The sequence below is a fragment of the Cervus elaphus genome, chromosome 23 (genome assembly GCF_910594005.1).
Source record: "Cervus elaphus chromosome 23, mCerEla1.1, whole genome shotgun sequence".
Lineage (NCBI taxonomy): Eukaryota > Metazoa > Chordata > Mammalia > Artiodactyla > Cervidae > Cervus > Cervus elaphus.
In genome coordinates this window covers 9,755,519-9,779,314 of record NC_057837.1, presented here as the reverse complement: position 1 = coordinate 9,779,314, position 23,796 = coordinate 9,755,519, and the positions used below count along the sequence as shown (strand labels likewise).

The 23,796-nt window shown below is 48.0% G+C and overlaps 1 protein-coding gene across 1 annotated transcript in view; it reads left to right on the top strand.

Annotated features, from left to right (window-relative positions):
* The window catches only part of KIF16B (kinesin family member 16B), a 279,477-nt gene extending 257,816 nt beyond the window's left edge, over positions 1 to 21,661 (top strand). Inside the window, exon 26 of the mRNA XM_043884699.1 lies at positions 20,487 to 21,661. Coding sequence (XP_043740634.1) covers positions 20,487 to 20,645 — 159 coding nt within the window. The 3' untranslated portion in view covers positions 20,646 to 21,661. The remainder of the gene's footprint in view (positions 1 to 20,486) is intronic.
* Positions 21,662 to 23,796: the final 2,135 nt, after the last annotated feature.

Here is a 23,796-nt window from a genome sequence, read left to right as displayed (position 1 = left end):
AATTAAGACATTTGAATACAGAAGCGTTTCAAAATTAAAACATTTGAATAGTGAGGAATAAAAGAAGGAAATCGCTTGTAATCACATAGAAGCATAAGCTAGGTGAGAGGCCCAGTGGAATACTGATGTAATTGACAGTCATAAAGATTATCTTTCCCTATAATTTTCATGTATCGCCACAAAGGCTTTTCCTCACTGATGCTTGGTTCAGAGGGCCTTCATGTTCACCTGCCTTGTAGTATCACTTTGGATATTCTAAGTGACCTGTTGCTACGTTTAATTACACTGTCAGTATGATACCTGAAGACTTTTTCTTCAAGGGTCGCTTATGAATTCTGAAAACGGGCTGCCCCTTCCTCTGCCCTTTTTCTCTGTTCTTTCTACCACTTTCAACAGTACTAAAACTAAATTCTCCTTCATCCTGTCAGACAGGAAAGTTGAGATGATCTTCTGTCAAGTTAGTGTGAAGAAGCAGAACGACTTGAGTACATTAATTTTAGCATCAAGATAAAGTTAGAATGTTCGTGTAGAAGAGAAGATCACCCTCTTTCCAGGACATGGCCCTGGTTCTCCTTGGAGCAGAGGGCCTTCCTTGGCAATCCTATGCAACCCATTCTGGCTCAAAAGAGAAATGGCCTTTATCTAAAGAGTGTTGGGTTTGTTGATAGCAGGTATTCAAAGAACTCTTAGAATCAAGGGTTGCAGCCCTGTAAAATTAGCAAATTTCTGCTCTGCAAAAGGTTATATAACCATCTCCAACTTTCAGTACACTAAAGGTACTTTGAGATATCATGAGATAGAAATTTATGGCTTAGACATTTTGTTAAACTTTATTTCTTATGACAGTGTATATTAAAAAACCAGAAAGAATGATGTTATAAACCCAATGCACCCTCTCATATGACCCAGCTTCATCATTGTCAGCATGTGACCTGTTGCGTTTCATTTCTTCCTCAGTCCCTATACACACACATTCACAGGATTACTTTAAAACAAATGCCAGCTATCATATTGCATGCTTATTTTGCTCAGTCTTGTTGATCTCTTTGCAACCCCATGGCTTATAGCATTCCAGGCTCTTCTGTCCATGAAATTCTCCAGGCACGAATACTGGAGTGGGCAACCATTCCTTTCTCCAGGGGATCTTCTCAACCCAGGGACTGAACCCTGGTCCCCTGCATTGCAGGGGGATTCTTTATCAACTGAGCCACCAGGGATATCACATTATTTTATCCATGAATATTTTAGGATGAATCTCTTTAAAAAAGTGTCTTCTAGTCTATAGATTTCCCTGCCCTCTGGTTTTCTCACCATTTGTTTGTTGATGAAACCATGTCATTTATCCAGGGAATTCTCACATTTGAGGTTTTGCTGGTTGCAGCCCATGGTGCCATTCACCATGTGCCTCTCAGTTCAGTTCAGTCACTCAGTCGTGTCTGACTCTTTGTGACCCCATGGACTGCAGCATGCTAGGCTTCTCTGTCCATCACCAACTCCCGGAGCTTGCTCTGACTCATGTCAGAGTCGGTAATACCATCCAACCATCTCATCCTCTGCTGTCCCTTTCTCCTCCCACCCTCAATCTTTCCCAGCATCAGGGTCTTTTCCAGTGAGTCAGTTCTTTGCATCAGGTGGCCAAAGTATTAGAGTTTCAGCTTCAGCATCAGCCCTGCCAATGAATATTCAGGACTGATTTCCTTTAGGATTGACTGGTTTGATCTCTTTGCAGTCCCAGGGACTCTCAAGAATCTTCTCCAACACCACAGTTCAACCACTTGTTAGACTGAGTGGCTTGATTGAGTTCAAGTCTAATTTTCTGGGGCAGAAACACTGGAGAGGTGGTGCTGCTGTTCCCTTGCATCTCAGAGGAAGCACGTGATGTCTGGTGGTCTCCCTCTTGACGGTCTTTGCTGTCTGTGTTAAAGCAATCCATTGACCATGGCAGTCACTGCCCATGCTCAGGACCACTTCCTGTGCACGATTGGGCCTGTCTGGCATGCATCAATTGAGTGCTTCCCATCTCCAAGGACCTCATGGTCCCGTCGGAGCGGAGATGACTCATCAGGTAACTACTCAAATAGTCATGTACCGCCTCCAAGGTTATCAGAGGACGTGACTCCCAAAGCAGTTGCCCCCAAACCCGTGTGGCCAATCTTTGAATTTATCTCAAGTAGCTTTTTGAAAGATAATAAATTCTCAGACCATGTTCTAGTATATTCTGATTCAGCAAGACTGGGATGAGATCTAGGAATCTGAGTCTGCCATAGAAAGATGAGACTGATGTGGACGTAGACAGGGAAGGAAAAGCCAGATCCTAAAGCCGTGTTCCTGACTTTGGACCTGAGCCACAGGACAGCGAGGCCCATGGGGCACTGTTCACAGACGAGAGGAGGGCTGACATTTGACTGCCCTGGAGAGAATGGAGGGACCTGAGGAGATGGAGGCAGGAAAGAGCGGTGGCTGGGCTGTTACTGTTTCCAGACAAGGCGTGACTGTGGCCTCAAGGAGGGTGTGTTGGCCATTGGCTTGGAGGAAAGTGGGCGGCTTAGAGAGACACACCAGAGGTGGAGTCAGCGTGGCTCGCCACTTTGTAGAATGAGAGCCGAGGGCAGTGATGAAATGAGCGTGGGTGCCCAAGACCCACAGCATTCATCTGAACCAGACAGTGAGATTCCCTTTTAAACATATTTGTGTCTTTTGCATTTCTACACACAGTCGATGACACTGAAATAGTGCTTTTTTTTTTTTTTAGCTTTTCACTAACTTGGGGTTTGGAGGTCCCAATATGTGCGGTCGGCAGTCACGGGTCAGGGAGAGCCACAGTCCAGAGGCCAGAGGACCAGCAGAGCTGGTGGAGTGTGTTCCATCCGGCAGGTTGATGTTTCTGTTCAAACCCAGAGATGGGAGGGACCGCTGTCCCTGCTCAGCGCAGTCAGGCACGCATTCTTCTTACTCGGGGGAGGGTCCGCCTTTCCGTTCAGCCTGTTGGATGAGGCCCACCCATGTGAGGGTGTGCGCCACTCAGTCTGTTGACCCAGACGTTCATCTCATCCATAAACAGCCTCACACACACACAGAGAAATAGCGTTTGGAGTAATGTGGCAACCCACTCTAGGATTCTTGCCTGGAAATCCCATGGACAGGGAAGCCTGGCTAGCTGCAGTCCTTGGGGTTGCAGAAGAGTCAGACACGACTGAGCAACTGAATGATAACAAAATATCTGGGCGCTTAGTGATCCAGCAAGTCAACACATGAAATTAACCATGACAAGCCATTTCTGTTCACCCCAGATACAGCTGCCGTGGTAATTTTTCCATTTTTGAGGATTTTGATACTCTTTAACATCAGTCCCGATGAGAACCCCACCTCAGTCCCCAGTAAATCCTTAACATCTGTCATCTTCCCAGCTTCCACCCTCACTCACAAGGTGTTTTGGGGCTTGGCAAACAACCGGGATTCTCTGGCTCTTTCCTGTTGATGGAAATAGCATCAGATGAAAAGATCGCAGCACAGCCCAGTACGTTGGGCTTCAGAGCTGGGCGTGCTCCGCTGTGGAGTTCAGTACTGAACATTTTTCATTTCCCAGGTCACTTTTAAAAGCAAAATGAAATGCAGCTTGAGTATTACAGAATTAAACCGTGGCTGGAGGATTGTTCCTGCTCTGCTCCTAGATAGAGCGAGGGACCCCTGTTTGTTTTCTTCCCTATCATGTCTCATGGCCTCTGACACAGAAGCAGGCATCCCCAGTGACGCATGGAGCCAGTGGCCTGGCCTCCCTCCTGTCGCCCGCGCCTGGGGGAAGCTGGCCTGCCTCGGTTGGAGACGGCTGTGAGCTCCAGGCCCCTGTTGACCTCACCGTTTACCCTGCAGAATGAAATGCCATTTTCGTCTCTTCTCTCTGCCATCCCTCCCATCTCACACTTGCCGCAGCACAGCAGGGATGGGGAGGGACCGTCTTCCAAACTGAAGCACTTAATTAGCTCCTGGCCCTGGCGGAGTGTCAGAAATGCAGCTAAAGTGGGGGGGAATAGCTGTGCTGGATGATGGAAAGAACACCCATCTCGTTACGGGGACACTGAGTTACTAAAATGGTTTCAGAGCTAGTGACCATTTGGAGTCATGTCTGTGATGGTGTCATCTTTATATCATCCATTTCTAGCAGTGTTCATGTCTGTTCAGTTCAGCTTGCTCGTTTCTGCCAAAAATAATGCTTTTTCCTCTTCCCTAGTGCACGCATTGTCCTGGGTGTAGATAAAGGGGTGTCCCAGTAAAAGTCTAGTCCCTTCTTGGGAGCCAGGTTGTTCTTTAGGGCTGCTGCTGATGATGGCATAGCCGCATCACCATCCTGTTAATCCTCACTGGAGGAGGAGACATGCAGTGGATATGTTACTAATTACAAATAAGATAAAGCGTGATCTTGTTGTTCAGTCACTAAGTCGTGTCCTACTCTTCACAACCCGATGGACTGCAGCATGGGCAGGCTTCTCTGTCCTTCATCTAATAAGATATAATTGTATAGATTTAACTGTAGATGATATTATGTGCATATAGGCACATTATGTGCACATAGGCATAGTTATAAATATAGTTATATAGGTATAGTAGAGAGGTTATAGCTGTGTAGCTAATAGGTGCGTAGAAAGATGTCAGTTTTAGAGATAATCAATATAGTATATAGATATAATTCTGTAGATAGAGTTATATAATACAGCAAGAGGCACTGATACAGCAAGAAAGCATGATGCCCAGGAGTCCTTGGAAGGACTGCAGTGTAGCCCAGGCCCGGGGCTCTGTGCTGACAGCCGCCTCAACTTCTCCCACCAGCATGTCACAGCCCAGCCTGGCGGGTGGGGACTCACAGGCATCTCCATCATCTGGATGCTTTGCAGTCACGTGATGATAGATTCACTAGGCTCAGTGCATGAAACCTGAGTTTCATTAGTCGCCTGAGTTCTTACCGCCTAAGGTTGCGATAAAACTTGTATTTTAATGTCTTTAAAAAGAACTGTTTAGCCTTAGGAAGGTAATGAGTCAGCTTGCTGTGAAATCAGAAAATCCTCATCAGAAAACCACACGCTGAAGTCACAGTGCGAGCTCGGGGCGGGGGCGGCAGCTGAGCCAGAAGCGGAGACTGACATGCGGTGCCCGGCTCCGGCGTGGATACCATCCCCATCATCCCCCCCAGGCCCATCCCACAGCTCACACGTGCTCCTCCCTATCCCGTAGCCCCCAGGGGATGCCGGCCCTGCCCAGCAGGCCCAGCATATGTGGGCCATGTCCCCAGGGCCTCTCAGCTCTGCTCCCCAACCCCCACCCGCGCCCAGCCTCCTCCAAAGCCCAGGCGGACCCAGCCCGGCTGGGACCCAGAGGGGGGTGAGGCCCTGGAGGAACCCCACAGGGAGGCCGCACGTCTTTCCGTGGGGAGCCTGCTGGCTCCCCCTCCTTTCCAGGGGTGATTGGAAGCGCAGTGTTGGTGTTTCTCAGCGTGCCCAGCAGGACCCAGCCCAGCCGTAGTGCACAGCTGTGACCCGCTCAGCAACAGCCCCTTTTTTTCTCTCTCGCTTTCCCATCCCTTTGCTTCCATGTCCAAAGTGTGTTAGTTGCTCAGTCACGTCCGATTCTTTGCAGCCCCATGGACTGTAGTCTACCAAGCTCCTCTGTCCGTGCGGATTCTCCAGGCAAGAATACTGGAGTGGGTTGCCATGCCCTCCTCCAGGGGATCTTCCCAACCCAGAGATGGAGCCCAGGTCTCCTGCATTGTAAGCGGATTCTTTACCAGCTGAGCCACCAGGGAAGCCGCAAGGTCACCCCTAAATAAGTGACCCCAGGCTTTGCTCTCAGAGGAGCTCATGCTGGGCTGGTCGTATATCCTTTTGGGTTGGACATATGTCCTTTCTGACCATTTTGCTGTTGGTTCATGTGTGTGTGAGAGAGAGAGAAAGTGAGCGTGTCTGTCTGAACGTGTGTCTGTCTGTGTATGTGCGGACCTGTTGCCCCGTCCTGTGTGTACAGTTTGTAGGCTCAGTGAGTTGTGGATGCGCTCACAGACGCCTGGGTCACGTCCACCCTGGCCTCCACCCTCCTTTGCACCTCTCGGGTTGTTTCCCCTTCCTGTGCTCCCTGTTCTCCTCCTCCTTGACTTATCCCCTCATTTCAACTGAGCACATCCCTAGGAGCTTTCTGAGAAGGGACGCACAGGAGGTGCGTTTCTCGAGGCATGTCTGATGAGGTCTTTCTTCACCCGCCCCTGACTGGACAGGATGTGCTAGTTGGAAACCATTTTGCCCTGTAGTTTAGGGGGCTTGCTTCCTGGTCTTCTGACCCCAGAGCTGGTGTTAGGCGGGTCAGAGCCATCTCGGTGCCCAGCCCTTTGCGTCGTGATTCCCCCCACCTCTGTCCCCAGCGTCTGGGGTGCTCGGGGGTCTTCCCTGGTGAGCAGCCCCTCCCTTTTCTGGGCCTCTGTCCGCATGGACTTTATCTCCTGTCCTTCATCTCCGGGAGATTTTTGTGATCGTTTCCTCTTTTGAGGGTTTTCCTTTCTGGAGTCCCACTTGCCTGTGTTGAGCCTCCTGGCCTGATTCTCCTGTCACCTCCTCCCTCTGCTTTCCGTCTCTCCCTCCCTCGGCTGGTCCTTCCCTGCAGGTTTGAGAAACTCTGCCAGTGGTCCCTCTCACCCCGTCATCCTTTGCTTTAACTCTGCTGGTTACTTTTGCATCTTTTCATGTTATAAACCTGGAGGCCTTGCTTCTTGCTTCTGGAAATTGTTGGTTTGTGTATTTCCATGGGTCAGGGTAGTTCCTCTTCATACATTTGCTTTTGCTGCAGCAGCCCAAAAGACAGGATCAGAATTCTTCCTGTGCTTTTGTTTAAGAACCACTGTCTCTGTCCTGTCTCCATAAAGTTCTCTGCTCACTATTTATATCAACACTGGCGGATTATCTTTTCCCTCCTACAAACCCCCGCCCAGTTGGCATTAGGCTTTCTTAAAGATGCTTTAGTCCCCTTCACTCCATTCATTCAGATTTGTCTGCCAAATGAGTTGTGCTTTTCTTACATGAAAGGTGTTCACCGTGTCCTGGGCCCACAAACCTCCTGTGTTGCCTTTGTAAACTGCATCTTTATTTCAGGATTCTACTGGTTATTTGTTTTCCCTAGACAATCGTTCTCTCTTCTATACATGCTGCTTACGTTTTTCATAGCGGTAATGAATCCGTGTTGCTGCAGCACTTTGAGACAATATTTGGGGGGAACAAATGGAGAACAACATCAGTTTGTTCCAATTCCATACAATTTTTATTGTTTGCTCATGTAAAACTCTCATCCTTTTCTAGCCAGGCTTATTTTTATTCCCAGCAGTTCACTGCAAAGTGTTTACATTTGCATCTGTAATATTCCAGGCAACCAAAAAAAAAAAACTTTCTCTAATCTATTTTCTAATTGAGATCACCTGTGTCATATTATTTATAAGTGAAATTAAGAAGAAAAAATTGCTAATCAGAGATGAAAATGGCAGTAAATGAAGCCATCATCTTTTTCTCAATGGATTTTTTAAGCCAGCTGAGGGGTCGAGGTGAGGCTCATGCTTAAGACACTGGTGAGTGCTGTGGGCAGTGAGGGACCCTGTCTGCTCTGTCTCCACAGTCTGGGGTATTTATGCTTCTTGCTGTATGTTGTGATTCCCCTTTCCTTTTCTATTTATAGTGCTCATCTTCCAGTTCACAAAATTGCATTTATTTGCAGTTCCTCATCCGAAAGGATCTGGGTATATTCAGGTACTAGCATAGTCCCTATGAACTGACCTTCCTTGCTTTGCTGGGCAGTTCCCTCGCAGCAGAGTCTGTGGATGTCGGGTTAGCCCCCATTTCTTTGATTAAATGGCCCTGTTGCTGTCCCCAGGACTCCTCACCTGGCGCGGTTTCCTTTCGATCTGTAAGCTCGTCTCTTTACCCACATCCTGTCAGCCCCTTTTAAGTGGCACTGCCCTGCTTGCCCTGCCCTGCAGTTGAAAACAGTCACAGATATGAAAAGTCACGACGACTGAAAGCTTGATGCTTACGGAGTTTTGGGTTTCTTTGGCATTTCTCTCAGCTAGACGCCGGTGCCCAGGGAAGCTCGTGTGTCTTTGTGCTCCAGGTTGGCGGCATCCTTCACTCCCTTCTGCAGGGGCTCCTCGGGTTTTACGAGCTGTCCAGGACAGTGGTAAAGGTTTCAAAAGTTTGACTTTGAGTTATACATTGATTTGATAGACTTCATTCTCTATCCTCTATTCTTCATTCTCTGTAGTAAATAAGTAAAGCCCTTTGAGAAAAAGAAGACCCTCTTAAAACCCATGATGTTTTGCTTACCTAGTGGCCATCTCTGTGTCAGTCATCTAATTGAGCGTGTCTTTCAGGAAGCACATGGATTCAACATATATATATTTTTCATTGAGATGCTTGACTCCACTGGTAATATCTGTTTGGTAAAGGAATTTATTTTCATTTCCTTATATGAGTTATAGACCTACTCTGTCCTTTTTGAAAATCAGAGCTGGTGCCTTTAGAGAAGTTTGCTCTGGCTTTTCTCCCCACCTCCACCTTCCCTGTCATCACCAAACCTCAGTCCCTGTGAAGGGTGTCAGTGGAGCAGATAATCCAGATTTCCAGCTGATCCTATCTGTGGGGCGGGTCACAGGCCCACCACTCGGGGCCACGGTCCTCTTCATACCTGGGACATGACCGTGGCTCCCCCCTGGGGTGCAGGGCGGTATGTGGATCCTGAGAGATAATTTATCCCCAAGGCAGGAGGGTAATTTGCCAGGCAAACAGTCCCTCGGGGATCGTCAGGGGCTCCTGGCCTAAAGAACAAAAAGGGAGCAGTGGGTCTCCCTCCCCCAGTGTCTCCAGAGCTTACCCCCTGGCCCTGAATTCAGAGACTCAATGTTACTCAACAATGGTCCAGTTCAAGGCCATCCAGGGAACACGTGCCATCGATGTACAGAGGACCTTAGGTCAGATTTGAAAGGGAAGGATCGTCCCGCTCACCCGCAGGCACAGCTGGTGGAAAGGGACGAGATTGTCATTCAGGGTCTCGAAGCATCGCACTGCACCCCGTTCCCGGGCTGCACATGGGGTGGGAGCTTAGGGGTGCCGGTAATTCTCAAGTGATTTAGGACCAGTTCTTTACGTGCCTTATGGCCGGACATGCCACACAGCAGTTTCAGTCTGTCAGTTTCGTTGGTCACTGGGAGTCGTCCTTCTCTTTCCAGATGTCAGGAAGCTCTTTGAAGGCTTATGCCGTGCTGGGAGGAGTCATGAGCTTAGAAACAAAAGAAGGGGGTTTGGAGTTTGTTTTTTGTTTTTTTTTCCCAGATGGCACTTTATAGAATCTCATATTCAAAATGATCTTTCAGAGGATAGTTAATTTACCTTATAGTTATATTTTTTTAACTTATTTTTAATATGACTCCCCATTTTGAAAAACATGTGAAGTCATCCTTCTTTTAAAGCAACTCTTGAAATAAAGGGTTTGCCAGTGACTGATACTAGGTGACTTTGGAGAAAAAAAAAATTCCATATTCTTGCTGTCCTCTACTTTCCTTTGAAGGGGAAAACATTAAATACTTCCATGCTCTATGCCCATGTAAAAGAAGAGAGAGTTAACAGATTTACCCAACAACTTCCAGAGGACCAAACTGTATAGATAATAGCGTCGATGACTTCATAAAGACTCCTTGTGAATTGGGCCCTGCCCCAAGCGCTTTTACAGACAGTAGCTCGTTTAATATTCTGATCCTTAAAAGACAGTCCAGTGAGGAAGCGGAGGACTCCGTGTCCCTGCGCTGTAGTGTCTCCACGCCCAGCGTGGTGGCTGAAGGGTGACCAGGTGCCTGGGGCGCTAGCTCACAGGGCAGAGTCGGATCGGCCAAGCTGTGTCTCCAGGGCTCTCTTCCAGCCTCACCTCTGTCTGAGGGTGTCAAGTTGCTCTGCATCTGTCTTTAGCCGGTTACCCATCTCTTGCAAAGAGACCCAGTAAACAAAAGTCAAAGAACCAGAGTGAGCCCTGGGTGCTGGGCTCCTCCCAGCATCCTGGCATATTTTGCTTTCACCAAAGTTGAGAATGTAGCCCGTGAGACTCCATCACTCCTGGCTCACATGTGCACCAAACACTTGAAGGATCCTCTCTTCCGCTCTGGAAGCCGAAAAGATGGGACTGCTGTTGACTTGTGCTCTGGAGAAAGGCTCATCAAGCTTCTCAGTTCAAGCAGACAGTGGCTTTCTCATGTGGCCAGTTTGTTTGTGGGGTTTCACCCTGACCTTGCTGCTCGACCCAGCTGGGTCATCAGGATCATTGAAGCTACTTAATACCCCAAGCCAAAATGTCAACCTATAAAAATGAACATCACATGGACTTGAAATGCACATCCCTTATAAAATTTTTAAAGCTTGCTAGATTTTATTAAAATATGTGAACCAGACTGAGTATATTAAATTTATGAGTCCAATTGATGCAGTACCACAATAATTCAATACAATACGCTTATGTCATTAAACTCATAAAGAAGATTCTCTGAATAGCTGTAATGAATAGTTCGGATTCTGTAATCACAGACGAACATTTTCACCCTGATGAATTTTAAGTGGAAGCTCTCAGAATTCTATTTAACATCAAGAAATAAATGCCATATTTCAAATGATGACTACTTATTCTAAGTATTTACTTTAAAACCTAGGGTAGGAAAGAAGTACCTGCAAAGACAGAATTATTCATTAGAAATAAGGAAAAGGTTGGAAGAGGTTGGCGTGAAGTAGAATAGGACTGTAATTTATGGCTAGTCATAAATTATAAACAGACAACAAAGAAACTTCTGTTCGGTTTTGACTGATACCATTTATTCCCTCACCTCTTACCTTTTCCCCAAATACGTGTATTTTGGTAATCTCTTACGGAGTAATAACCTACCCCAGAAGTGAGTGCTTTAAAGAAATCCCATGTTGTTGCTTATGGTGCTATGATTCTGGAACATGGGCTGGCCTCCGCTGGGAGATTCTCCTTTTCCAAGTGTCCTTGTCAGACCAGGGCACGTGTATGTGGCCGCATTTGGATCGTGGCTCTGCTGAAGACTGGGCTCAGCCGGGGCACCAGAAGCTGCACGGTGCCCGCTTCACCCTCAGCATCACTTCCAGTGCACTCTCTAGGTTAAAGCAAGTCACAGGACTCGTCCTGGCAGGACTCCATGGTTCAGAGAGAAGAGAGTTTCGCAAGACACATACTGAACCCCTGGTCTAAGGCCTGGTTGAGAACTGATCTGGTGGGCAGTGCAGAAGTGCCTCCCCCATGCTAAAGAGAGCCCAGTCCGGTCCTGCTGGACCACTGGCCGTGCCCCAAGCTCTGCTGCCCCACTATGAGGCTTTATACCCACTCTGCCCTCTGCCTGGAACAGGCTTCCTTCAGAATCTTTCTCCAGTGTCTTCACAGGCTCGATTCTTACCCTTCAGGTCTTGGCGTAAATGTCTCCAATCCCCAGGGCTGCCTTTCCTAGGTGCTCTAAAAGTATCTCATTCCTTTTTTTTTTTTTTGAGCCATATTTTAATTCCTGCTTTCCCTGTCCACAATCTCCCTGAAAAGCCTGCATGTTACTCAGGATGGGAATGAAGCTTGTCTTTTACTGAATCCCCAGCAGCACTGGCAGGAGGCAACCTCTCGGTTAAATATTTGCTTGTTGGGCTCGTGAATGGGGTCTGAAGGGAGAGGCATCAACAGAGTTTAAACCTTGGTTTAGCCCTTAAAGGAGGAGCAGGATTTAGATGATGGAAGCACAGCGCCAGGAAGAACGACTCTGAACCATGAGGAGATGGCATGGGCAGCCAGGTGCCCTGGGAGGGCAGGCTCTGTGTCTGTCAGCACCCGCGTGCCCACTCCCCATGTGACTTCGTGGGGAGCACATGTGCAATAGCTGTGCAGTGGTTGAGTAAGCTGCTGGTCAAAGGCTGTCCTTAATTTTATCAGAGCATGGAGGACACTTGGAGGCATGTTGGGAAAGGAACTCAGCATGGTTGATCCAATGGAGACAAAGTTTAGGATTCCTAAAATAGCCAGAGAGAGGTGTTCAGAGTAGGATGTATGGGAGTTTAAAACTGGGAAGACTTGACCCTGAATAACATAACCCGCCTGGGTTGGTTCATAACACATGGCCAGTGGTGACCAGACCTCTCTGGGGTCTAGAAATATCCCAGTGTGTCTCCATCCAGGCCAGATTCATCTTCAGAGCCCATCAATCAATGATTGATTCTCCCAAGTACTGCAAGGTAAATGAGACCTCTAAGTCTTATTGGACTTAGAGTTGTCTTTAAGCTGCCGGCATGGCCAGTGAGTTCTGGAAATGAGGAATGCCACTGAACTGCCTTCTCTGTTATTGTGTCATGGTGGAAAGGTGGCTCAAGCCCTTTTACTTTTTTAAAGAACATTTCAATTTTAATAATTTCAATAACTTTAAATTAAATTATGGATTGGTGTTAAAATTTTGTAAAATGAAAAGAGCTCCACAACAGTGAGATGGCCGGGAAATCATTCAGATGACACAGCTGGGGTGAAATATCGCCCATGAAATAAGCAGTGGGCTGCAGTTACAGCCGTGAGCCCTATTAAAACAGAAAGTTTTTAATAACATAAAATGGTCATGATTTTATCCCCCCATTAATTAAAATAGAAGGAAGGAAGCCAAAAGATAAAAAAAGGTAGTCTTTCAAACGCTTCTGAGGCCCTGTTCTCATTCCCACATCTTAGACACACACATACGCATTTACACACCCACACATGCGTGTGCGGCAGCTGATGGAAATCCAGGGTAGATTCTGAGCCTACACGAGCAGGGCGTGGACAGCCCCAAAGAAAGGGGCTGCATGTACATTTACATTTATACCTTAATGTTATGGGCTTAAAGGATTCTCCTTGAGAATTTCGAGGACTTTCTCCCGAATCTGAAGAGCCAGTCATTTTGTCTCTTGCAGTCGTTTTTCTTGTCTAAGTTCCTGTCTCCTGAGATCTCAGTCTTCTTATGTGGAAACAGAGGAATACAGACACCTGTCCTCCTTCTCCTTAGACTGTCTCAGGGGTCGTAGGAGCTCCTGAGCCCGGAAAGGCTTCGCACAAATACCTGCAGACCCGACAGCCAGGTTCAAGGCCCCCAGGATTCTCCTTCAGACCCTGCCCTTCCCCAGGCTGAGCCCTCCACACGCTGGCCTTGCTCCCTGTTCACATCCTTTACTGAGCCTGGGTACCACACACCTTCCCTACTTTCCCTGTTCTCAGACTTGCCTTTCCTTCCAGATTCCAGACCTGAAAGGGGAATGGCTGTGCGATGGGAGCGGCCGCACCATGTAATGTCCCTCTCACCTCCCAGGTTTTTGCCTGGACGAGCTGTAGAGCACGAGGTCTTCCCTATGAGCAGACTAGCATTTCATCCAGAAGCTCCCAAATTGAAAGGAAAAACCCAGCAGAAGCTACTTCAAGTCCAGCTTCTACCAAGGTTATTCCCGGGACTTAAGTACTTTTCCTTTTAGCCAGAGCCGACCCTGAAATCATATTACAGGTCACACATGAATCATGTTAATATAATGACCTTCTTCAAAAATGTCTAAAGTGAAGTAGCACGTAGCAGCACTTTATATTCATTTTTCCCCGCCTTAATGCAGTGTATTGATTGAGGTACCAGGCTAAAGCGCTAAGATAATTGACTAAGTTCTTGCTGAATTGCTCTGTATTGCTGTAGGGAGTGTGTTTCGCCTTTCAGAACTCATTAACACAGCCAACAGACCATATTAGCCTGTGTTTTTGGTTCAAAAGATTAGTAGTGTTTAGTGGTTGACTTTTGAAATGGTGTTGAATTTTAAAGATTGGCCCGTGTGTGTATCTGAGTTTGGAGCAGGAGTCTTCCAGCTGAATGCTTGGCTAGGAATGGACCTCTCGCATGGGCTGACCCATCTGAGACAGTATGTCTGAAAGCCTCCCAGGACGGACCTTGTCCTAAGAGAGGCATCCTGGGCAGATGCCCTGAGCCCACGGCGGCCCCCACCCCCAGAACTGGGCGTGTTGTAAGTGGGAGGTTTCCTCTTATTCTTGACGGACGCCTGCCAACACCCCAGGGGCGTTGAAGGCAAACAGTAGGAAACAGCTGTGGTCCTGGTGAGCAAGTGGGCTTGGGAATGGACAGACCTAGAGCTCTCCTGCTTCTGCCCCGGGTTTCTTAAGCAAACTCTTGAAATGCTCCATGGCACCAGCTCTGCATTCTGGGAGAGGCTTGCCCCAGAGCACCCTGCATCCCTGCAGGCTCCACGTGGTATCTTGATGAGCTCTTCAGCTGCAGGAGCCCATCCCAGAAGATGAAGAGGAAGAGACCTCTAGCCCTCTGCCCTGAGTCAGCCAGATGACCCATCCCTAAAGAATGGGGAGGTATTTTTTCAGAAGGGAAGCTAAATGTTGTCTGGGAGGGGGAACAGAAGAAGGGCGGTCAAGAAATGACCAGTGCCCAGCAAGGCGCTGTGAGGAAGGTCTGTGGATGTGAACAGAGGAGCATAGCCTCTGTGGAGAAGGGTAGACGCATCAGAGGAAGGGGGCCTCTGTCCCAGGTTTGCGGGGAGCGTTCACTCTAGGCAGCCCTGCGCCCCCGTCCCCGTGAGAACACCATCAGGCCAGCAGAGGCAGCATCTGGCCCAGGCAGTACTAGATGCTGTGGCATTTACTAAGCCCAGGCAGCCGAGACGCCCAGTGCCATCAGCCCGGCCCAGTAAGATGGCAGCACCCGGAGAGCAGGGTCAGCCCGAGAAGGGGAGGCTGGCGGGCGCTGCGGACGGAGCCCGGGGACTGAGACCAGTCTCTGGACTTGGGAGAGCTGGTGTGAGTCCTCACACTCCCACACTCTGTCACCTTTAGGACGGTACTTAATGCCTCCTGGACTGCGGTTTTTTTTCTCTGAGAAGTTGGAGATAATAATAGACTCTGCCTCATACACTATTGTGATCTTTAAATGAAATAGACCATTAAACATTCTCACTGTGCCTGGAGCATTGCAGGCTGTTGATCAATGTCCTGTCTTTGAGAGGAACGAGGCGATCGCTGGCCGGCCTGGTGTGTGCACGTAGGGGATGTTCCCAAGGAGCTCAGGGGTGTCGGCAAGTATGAGTTAAAGGACAGAAAGAACCCCTTTGCAGAGAAGGCGTCAGGAGCCTGGTGTGGGGCATTTTGGCAATCTGTGTGTCTCTTATCCTTCCGCTGATCTCTTGGCCTCCTCTTTTGAAAGCTCATGGTCCCTTACAGGATTTTGTTTTTGTTCTGTGGGGAGGGGGCAGTTTTTAAAACCACAAGCCATTTAACATTTTGTTTGGAGCAGACCCATGGGGGCCCATGTCTCCCAGTGACTTCTGCCTCCCCCCATCCCACTCAAGGCCCCTGTGCAGATTGACTTAAAAAATAGATGGATAGATACATACATATATACACACACACATATATATATGTATATATATATATGCATGCCCACAACCTGTAGAAGAAAGAGTTTCTGAAATCAAGGTGCTGTGCATCAGTACTGAAGTATGCCGTAAAGACTTGTCATCTAAATTTGATTTTCCAAAAGCATTGATAAGAAAACGCCTTGTACTACAGTGTCAGTCCAAGCAGCTAAAAGAAACCTAGATAAATGTCTAACATATCTATTGTTCTTAGACCTTTTATTGCCAACTTTGAAAGCAGCTCATGGTCCTCCTGGAGAAGGCAATGGCACCCCACTCCAGTACTCTTGCCTGGAGAATCCCCTGGACGGAGGAGCCTGGTGGGCTGTAGTCCATGGGGTTGTGAAGAGTCGGACACGACTGAGCGGCTTCACTTTCACTTTCCACTTTCATGCATTGGAGAAGGAAATGGCAACCCACTCCAGGGTTCTTGCCTGGAGAATCCCAGGGATGGGGGAGCCTGGTGGGCTGCTATCTATGGGGTCACACAGAGTCGGACACGACTGTCGCGACTTAGCAGCAGCAGCAGCATGGTCCTCCATCCCCAGCGTGGTGTGTGGTTCCCCTCTCTCCCTCCTCTTCTCTCCCCACCACCCCTGATCCCACCTCATCCCCCTCCCCATCCCCCAGCTGGCCCCTTGCCCCTCTTTGGGCTCCATCTCCTCTCAGTCCCTCCCATCTCCTCGGTTGCTCACTCTCAAGACATCCCCAGACCCCCTTTTGCTCTGCATTCCATTTCCTGATTTGCAGTCTTACTGAAAGAAGATTGGGTTTCATCTGACTTTCCGAGGCAGGGCTGGAATGTCTCCCAACCATGGCAGGTGCAGCCTCCATTCTTAGCAGCCCTGATCTGGGGTGTTTCACAGAGCAGAAACTTGGATGTGACCTCCCCCAACCCCACCACCAGGGCAGCCTGGTGTCCTGCGGGCCTTTTGTGATCCCTAATAGCTGCTAAAGCTGAAGCTCCAATACTTTGGCTACCTGATATGCAGAGCTGACTCATTGGAAAAGACCCTGATGCTGGGAAAGATTGGGGGCAGGAGGAGAAGGGGGTGACGGAGGATCAGATGGTTGGATGGCATCTCCATGAGTTGAGCAAGCTCAGGGAGATAATGGAGGACAGGGAAGCCTGGTGTGCTACAGTCCATGGGGTTGCAGAGAGTTGGACATGCCTTAGCGACTGAACAACAACAGTGGCTACAGAGATTGAAATTTGTCTGCTTTTCTGATTTTCATGGAGAAGAAGCCATGTGAAAGAAACAGAAATTGGATATTGGATTTCACAGATCCTTCTCCTACTTTGCCCTTCTGACCCTGATAAGCACATAAGCTCCCTATGTCTTTGAGTTTTGTAAAAGTAAACTGCCCTGGGGAGGTGGCTCAGTTCCTGGACTCATTTTCACATACCAGGGAGGGTGGGGGTGTCTTTGGACTCAACATTAGAGAGAGAGCTTTGACAGGAAGCACTTTAATTTTCTCCCTTTGGCCACAGGTGCTGTGGAAAATTCTAGGAGCACAGGCAGCAGAATTTATTAATATGAATGTGTGTACTTAAGTATGTATTTTATATATAATTCGGATGTAGATTGATATACACGCAGTAGCAGAGTTCTAGTACATTAGACTCAGGCCTCAAGTCCTAAGGGGGAGCTTCTTTATTGTAGGAATAGTGATAAACTTGATTCACCCAACATCGTTATACAGAAGTCGATTTCATTACTGAAAAGGTCAGACAAAAGAACCAAACCCATCGCCACTCCATACCCCTCCACCTCAGTAAGTGGGTGGATGGGGCACGTGGAATACTACACAGCAGTGAAAACAGAACAGATCACAGCACACCCACCCAGGTGCACAAGTCTCACAAGCGTCACATTAGACGGTGGGAACCAGACACAGAAGAGTGCGCCCTGTGGGATCCCATCGGTATCAAGTTCAAAGCCTGGCAAAATGGATCGGTGGCACAGGAAGCCGGAGTGGTGGTTACCCTGGAGGACGGAGTGTGGGGACGGCTGCCAGGGCTCTAAAAACGTGATGTTTTTAGCCCAGTGCTCAGCACACCCGTGCATTCACTTTTTGAAAACTCATTTAGCTGTACATTCATGATGGATGCTGTTTTCTCTCTGTACATTTCAGTTTTTAAAAATGAACTCATCAATATTAGTCATCAGGGTTGCTTGTAAGCACTTTCCCCCAACTCAGCAGTGTCCCAGGACAATGGGGGATTACAGAGAATGAGATGCTGTCTGTGACCCCAGGCACTTTCTGCAATTTTAGTTCTTTCTTGTGTCCCCGGTCCCAGCCCTGGGCCTTTGGGTTCGTCACTCACCAGAAAGGATTTGCTCAGCCCACTGCAAGCCTGTGGTTCTGGACACAGCCAACCAAGGCCACGTGTCACCTCTTCACTTCAGAGCATGCTGAGGTCTCCACAAAGAACACTTCCTACTCATAGCCTTTCTTTGACCAAGAAGCGGTCTAGGAAGAGGGAGCCAAGGCCACCCAATTCTGCTGAGCATAGAACTCATCACAGAGAAAAGGCTCTTCCATAATGTTGAGAATCAGTTGGATCAGATCCCTCTCTCAGGAGGTTTCATCGAGGCGTGCTGATGCATTCATTTTAAGGAGAGCCATCACCGGCAGCTGCTTCCTTGCTCTCTCTTTACGGGGCTTCCCCGGGTGGGGAAGGGGGATCTCCAGACCCTTCTCTTTGCACTTTATTTCAGGCTTTTACTGTTTCTTCTCTTTTCAGTATCCTTCAGGCTTTCTTGGCCCTTTAAAGGGCCCCTGCTTTGTGAACTGATGATGACAAATGTTGATACATCATCTGTTCCCTTCCGTCCAGTCAGAAAGCATCTGGAAGGCAGGCGGTGTGGACATTAGTCTACGCTCGAGCCTGGCCGTGGGGATGTGGGCTGCAGGGAGCTGTTGAGGTGACGGCCCGGGTCCTGCCTCACCCCGCGGAGGGGTGCCGCCATAGCTCACCCGCGGGGGCGGCCCCGGTCCCCCTCCTGCCAGATGCGTATTTCACAGTAACCGTGTTTGTTGGACCTCAGGTCCCTCTCGGTCAATGTTCCCGGCTTTTCTGCCCCCAGAAAAGTCAAGGCTGTTCTCTTCTGCTTCTTTGATGCAAATAAGTCCTGGAGCAAGGTGTCCATTTTCTAGCAATTGGTTTTGACACCTTCTTACCTTGACCTGCTTTTTGTTTAGAGAGCCTTTCTTGAGCGATTACCATGAGATCAGGAAGTTAAGAATATTGAACACGGGAAACAGCCTGAGTTAAAAATCCTTGCTCTCAAGTCTCCTCTCTGGATTACTAGCCTTGCTCACCAGATAATGGGTGTTACAGTAATTAAAAGAAAAGAAAGAGGTAGGTATAGGCAGAGCATGAAGATAACCTACAGTTGGGTGACGCAGGACCCCTTTGGGTGTGGTCCAAACGCCTGTCACCTTGCTTTGCTGCTGGTTTCACAGACATCTCCACGTGTCAGCACTCTGCAGGTCCTGCCTTGGAAGAGTACTCAGCCACTGGGCATCAGTTATACTTCCATAAAACACAAAGAGTTAGGTGGTAGATTTTTAGAAACTATAAATTACTGTACGAGTGTTAATTATTAGTAGTCCCTGTTACTGTTTTTAAGAAAGTAGCTAAGAGATTTTCCTTGAGCAGAATGTCTTCTTTCAGAGCTAAGTTTGAGGTGGGCTATTCATTCAGCCAGCTGAATTTGGCTTCCCCCAGGCCACAGGTTCGTTATCCGTGTCACTACTGACATTTGGGATAAATAATTCTTTGCACAGAGGCTTGTAGGATGTTGAGCATTATAGGATGTTAGCTGCATCCCTGGCCTTTACCTGTTAGATACACGCCCACCCCCCACCGTGAAAATGTCTATGGGGCAGATCACCCCTGCTTGGGAACCGCTGTTCTAGACCATGTTTCATAGACAGAATTGTTCTGTTACTCAGAGTCCATGATTACTGTGTTTAATTTCTGAGTTTGTGATAGGATTTTTATTTTTTAAACAAGCCGAGAGAGTAATAAAGATTCAGGCCTAAAACCACCCTCCCTGCACCCCATTTTCAGTTATAGGTAACCTCTGCCATACTGGAACTGTATGAAATATTTCTGCATGTTCTCTTTTCCATTAACACATCTTGCTGGTGCCCACGTCTGATTTCAGCCCCGGAATCTCGGGTCTTGGACTCAGAGCAGCTTTGCGAGTTTGGTGCCAGAAAAGCAGGCCAGTGCTGCCACAGACGTGTGCAAAGGTTGGGGTGGGGGGTGAGCACAGGGTTCAGAGCAAATTAATCTCAGCAAGAGCTTCCTTTACTGGTTGATCTGTAAATGTTGGTGTTTGCAGTGGTCCCTCTTGCCCACAGTGTTTCTTCTCCTTTAGTGTATAAGAAGGCTGCAAAGCAGAGAGGGCCTGTGCCACTCGACACATTGTTGACTAAGGACATATTAGCGCCAGAGACGTTAGTTTCAGCAAAAATCCCCCGGTCAACAAGAGTAAAAATGTGCATTTAGCATCGTGCAGACCATTAGCAGTTTTGTTCTCCTTCCTCTCAGTGGTCTTCCTATTAGTGAGTTGGGCGGGGGGACATGACTCGGCGGGCTGCAGTCCATAGTGTTGCAAAGAGTCCATAGTGTTGCAAAGAGTCAGCACATGTGACTTGGCTGAAAAAGCGGGGTATTAACTACCGGCACGATGCTGGAAAGCAGACCCCACCCCCAGCGCCCGCTGCCCGGCGTTCCCCGGGCCTGTCTGCAGACGACATGTCCTATGAGCTCAGAACCAAGAAGTGTCAGCCGCACGCTGGGCGTCGTGGCTGCTCCCCAGGTGGGTCTGACGTGGGGAAGGCATCAGAGGAGGGTCCCTGCACTGTTTCTGACAGTGGCAGCCCCTCCACGCCAGCAGGGATGTTGTTTCTAGGCGCTCCCCCCGCCGCCTCCTCCCTGCCCGTGCCTTGACAGTGTCTTTGCCTCTCCTCTCTTCCCAGCGGTACCTCAGGGACTTCTTCAGCGTGATGCTCCAGTCGGCCACGTCCCCGCTGCACATCGACAAGGTGGGGCTGACGCTATCCAAACACACGGTGTGCGAGTTCTCGCCGTTCTTCAAGAAGGGCGTCTTCGACTACAGCAGCCACGGGACGGGGTAGGGCTGGAGATGGAAGCCCGCCGCACAGTGCCTTCTGGTCCGAGCAGCCCCCCGCCAGGGGCCTGGGCCCCCTGCCGCCGCCTCCGAGTGCCTGAGCAGAGCCGGGCCGCGCTGGCCACGGTGACCTTGGGGGCGGCCGCCCCCGCCCGTCAGGGTGAATGTGGCCTTCTCATTGTGTGCAGGGTCTGTCCCAGAGGCTCCATCACCGTGGGCCCCTGGAGCCAGCCTGGGGCTTCCCCTGGTGGGTGCCTGGTCAGACCTCCCCAGTGACTTTCATCTGGTTTCCCCTTTCACCAGAATACTCTTATTTTTTTTAATGTCCCTTCCATGTGGCTGGCTGTATCCCAAGAAAAGCATTTTAAATTATTTCACTGTATTTTCTTTTTTCCCCATTTGAGTCTGAACTTTTTGTATAATCCCTAAGCACTGATGTTTACACAGAATTTCACATTCTGCAAAAGGGATTTTCAGTCCAATCATGACTGGAGTCTTCCATGCTTGACACATTGGATGTAGGTTACATCAGCTTCTATAAATCCATTGAAATAGGATATTCGTTTAATCTTGAATATTCAAGAAGTTTTTACCAAATGGCTGTCGTGCACGTTCGAGCTTTCTCTGCTAAGCACAAAACCAGCTCCTCGTTGAATGCATATTTTTAAACATTTCGTTCACATTTTTGTTACTGTATCTACTGGATCTTAAGCTGCAAGACTAGAATTTACTGTAGTTTATTAATGATCCCTTAAATCACTCAGGACTGAATGTAGCATCGCACATCCATGTACAAGTAAAACTGCTTTGTTTTACTAAAAAGAAAAATTTGAGAAGAAAAAAAGATATATATGGTATATATTGAAATGTATATAAGTCTACCTATAGATTTCTATATGTACACACTCCTGTATGATAGTTATATCAAAATATATAATTATTCACATGAAATTTATTAAAGGTATTTGCTTTTTCAAGGTTTAAATGGAGCTGCTATCAATATTAAATGAAGTTATGGAATCCACCCTGTAACTTAGTTTATTTTAAGCTTGTGACATGATCATTCCTCCTGGTCTGTTTAAAAATTTATCTAATGTGCTTGGAAAGATACACAGTGTATAATTTAGCATTTGTTTTGTAGAAGATGGGCTTACAGTAATGATTGAAGTCACAAATGAATGGGTAACAAAACATACCTGCATTCAGTCTTCTAGATGGCTGTGCAACAGAGCTCTCCAGTCTGAAAAATATATATTCAAAGATGCAATTATCCTGATAAGGGGGAAATTATTATTGTACTAATTAGATATCAGAGTTTAGCATGAAAAAAAATGAGGGCTTTTTTTTTTTTTTTTTAAATTGCTGCAGGAAGACTTCATATTGAGTGCTGTTGTGATTATAGGCAGAGGTTAGGGGTAATTACTGCTAGGAAATTTAAACCTAGAGATTAAAGGATAAAAACTAAGAGATGATATCAGGTTGGCCAAAAAGTTCATTTGGGTTTTTATGCATGATGTCCCCTTTTTGCTGAGGAAACTAGTTTTCTTCAACTGACCAGGTCATCTGTCTCCTGCCCTTTTGGACCCATACTGGACGCCAGCCTCGTGGCAGGTGACTCCCTGGGATCACACAGGGGACATAACAGTTTGACGAGAATATGTAAACGTGTGTTTGTAGGAAGCACAGGAATCAGACGATGCTTTGATTCCAATCCTCACCTAAGGTGTCAAGTTGAGGGTTGAAATCCTGGTCAGTGCTGGGCAAAGCTGGCTGTAGCACATGGGCGTCATTTCACTTCTCTGAACCTCAGTCCCCATCTGAAAGTGACACTGTTGCACAGGGTGACCTCTAGGTTCTGACCTAGCCCAGGGTGACAGGCAGAGAGACTGTCACCAATGTATGGATGCAGACTTGTAATCAGACTCAAGCTGCATCTTAATCTGAGTAAAACTTGAAGGAATGCTGGCAAGCCAGTGGAAAGTCTCCTCTAAACAAATAATGGAATCCCTTTCTGGGATGAAGAGAAGACTCATGACAGAGATATCTGTCTCTGGTGATAAAATTGAAGCTTCGTTAATTTGGACTAATTCAAAGGAATAAAAGAAGGCCAGCAAATATGTGTCTTAATACTTTTAAGCGTGTCAGATAATAGGTGTGCTGCCCTGACCGCTGAAGGCAGTTCAGGGTGAAGTGCCATCAATTCATAAACGCCTTTGTAGTCAGCTGGACAAATCTAAGGCACTTCAACAGAATCCTTTATTTAGGCTGTTTTAGCATGTCCTCCAAGGTCCTGCTTACACACTAAAATGTGTGCACCAAACTTGTGTGTAACCACAGGTAGTAGAGTGCCCTTCAGCCTGAGTCGCAGCCAGACCTTCTTGTTTCTAAGCCAGAAAAATTCTATTTCAGCCTTGTAATTAACTTAGTCATGTGATACGAGGTCACACTGCCTCCTTAATGATGGATATCTAGAAGATTCCTGGCCCACACGGTAGAGACGCTCTGAAGATTCATGAACCAGAGCACTGGGCACTTCTGTTTATGTTTGTTGGCAGGAAGAGCTCAATCTGTTTCCAACTCAGAACTCTAGAGAGCGTCTTTCAGAATCTGAACAGAAGCCTCCAGAAGCTTTCAGAGCCTAGCGCATCCGTGAACTGGAAATGTAGCTGCTGCAGCAACAGCAATGCAGTCCCAGCCCCAGAGCTGGGCCGTGTTCCTGATCTGGGGTCAACTTTTGCATACGGCGCCCGCTCCCCCGCCATCTCCCCGGATGCATCTCCTAGCACACGGCCGTGCCTGGCCCACTGTTGCCTACAGCTTGCTCCTGGAGACGGGGAGCTGCGTGGCATCATGATGCGGCTGCTTAATACTCAGTCTGCGCCCACCACGGGCGACGCTCATCCCTCCGAGAACACGCAGGTAACAGCTCAAGCCTGACACGAGAGACGATATTCAGTGACATCTTGCTTTCAAAGGGTGCTGTTGGAAAGAGGTTTTGAAGTTGACCCTGTTTTACATTGCCTAAAACGGCGCCTGGAGGTTTCGTGAGTCCAGAGTTGAACGTGTCTGCCGCGTGAGACCGCGTTCCTCCCGTGTTCCCAGACACACTGCAGGGGTGGTCCACACTTCGTTCCTGGAAAAGCGTAAGGAAAGCTAGG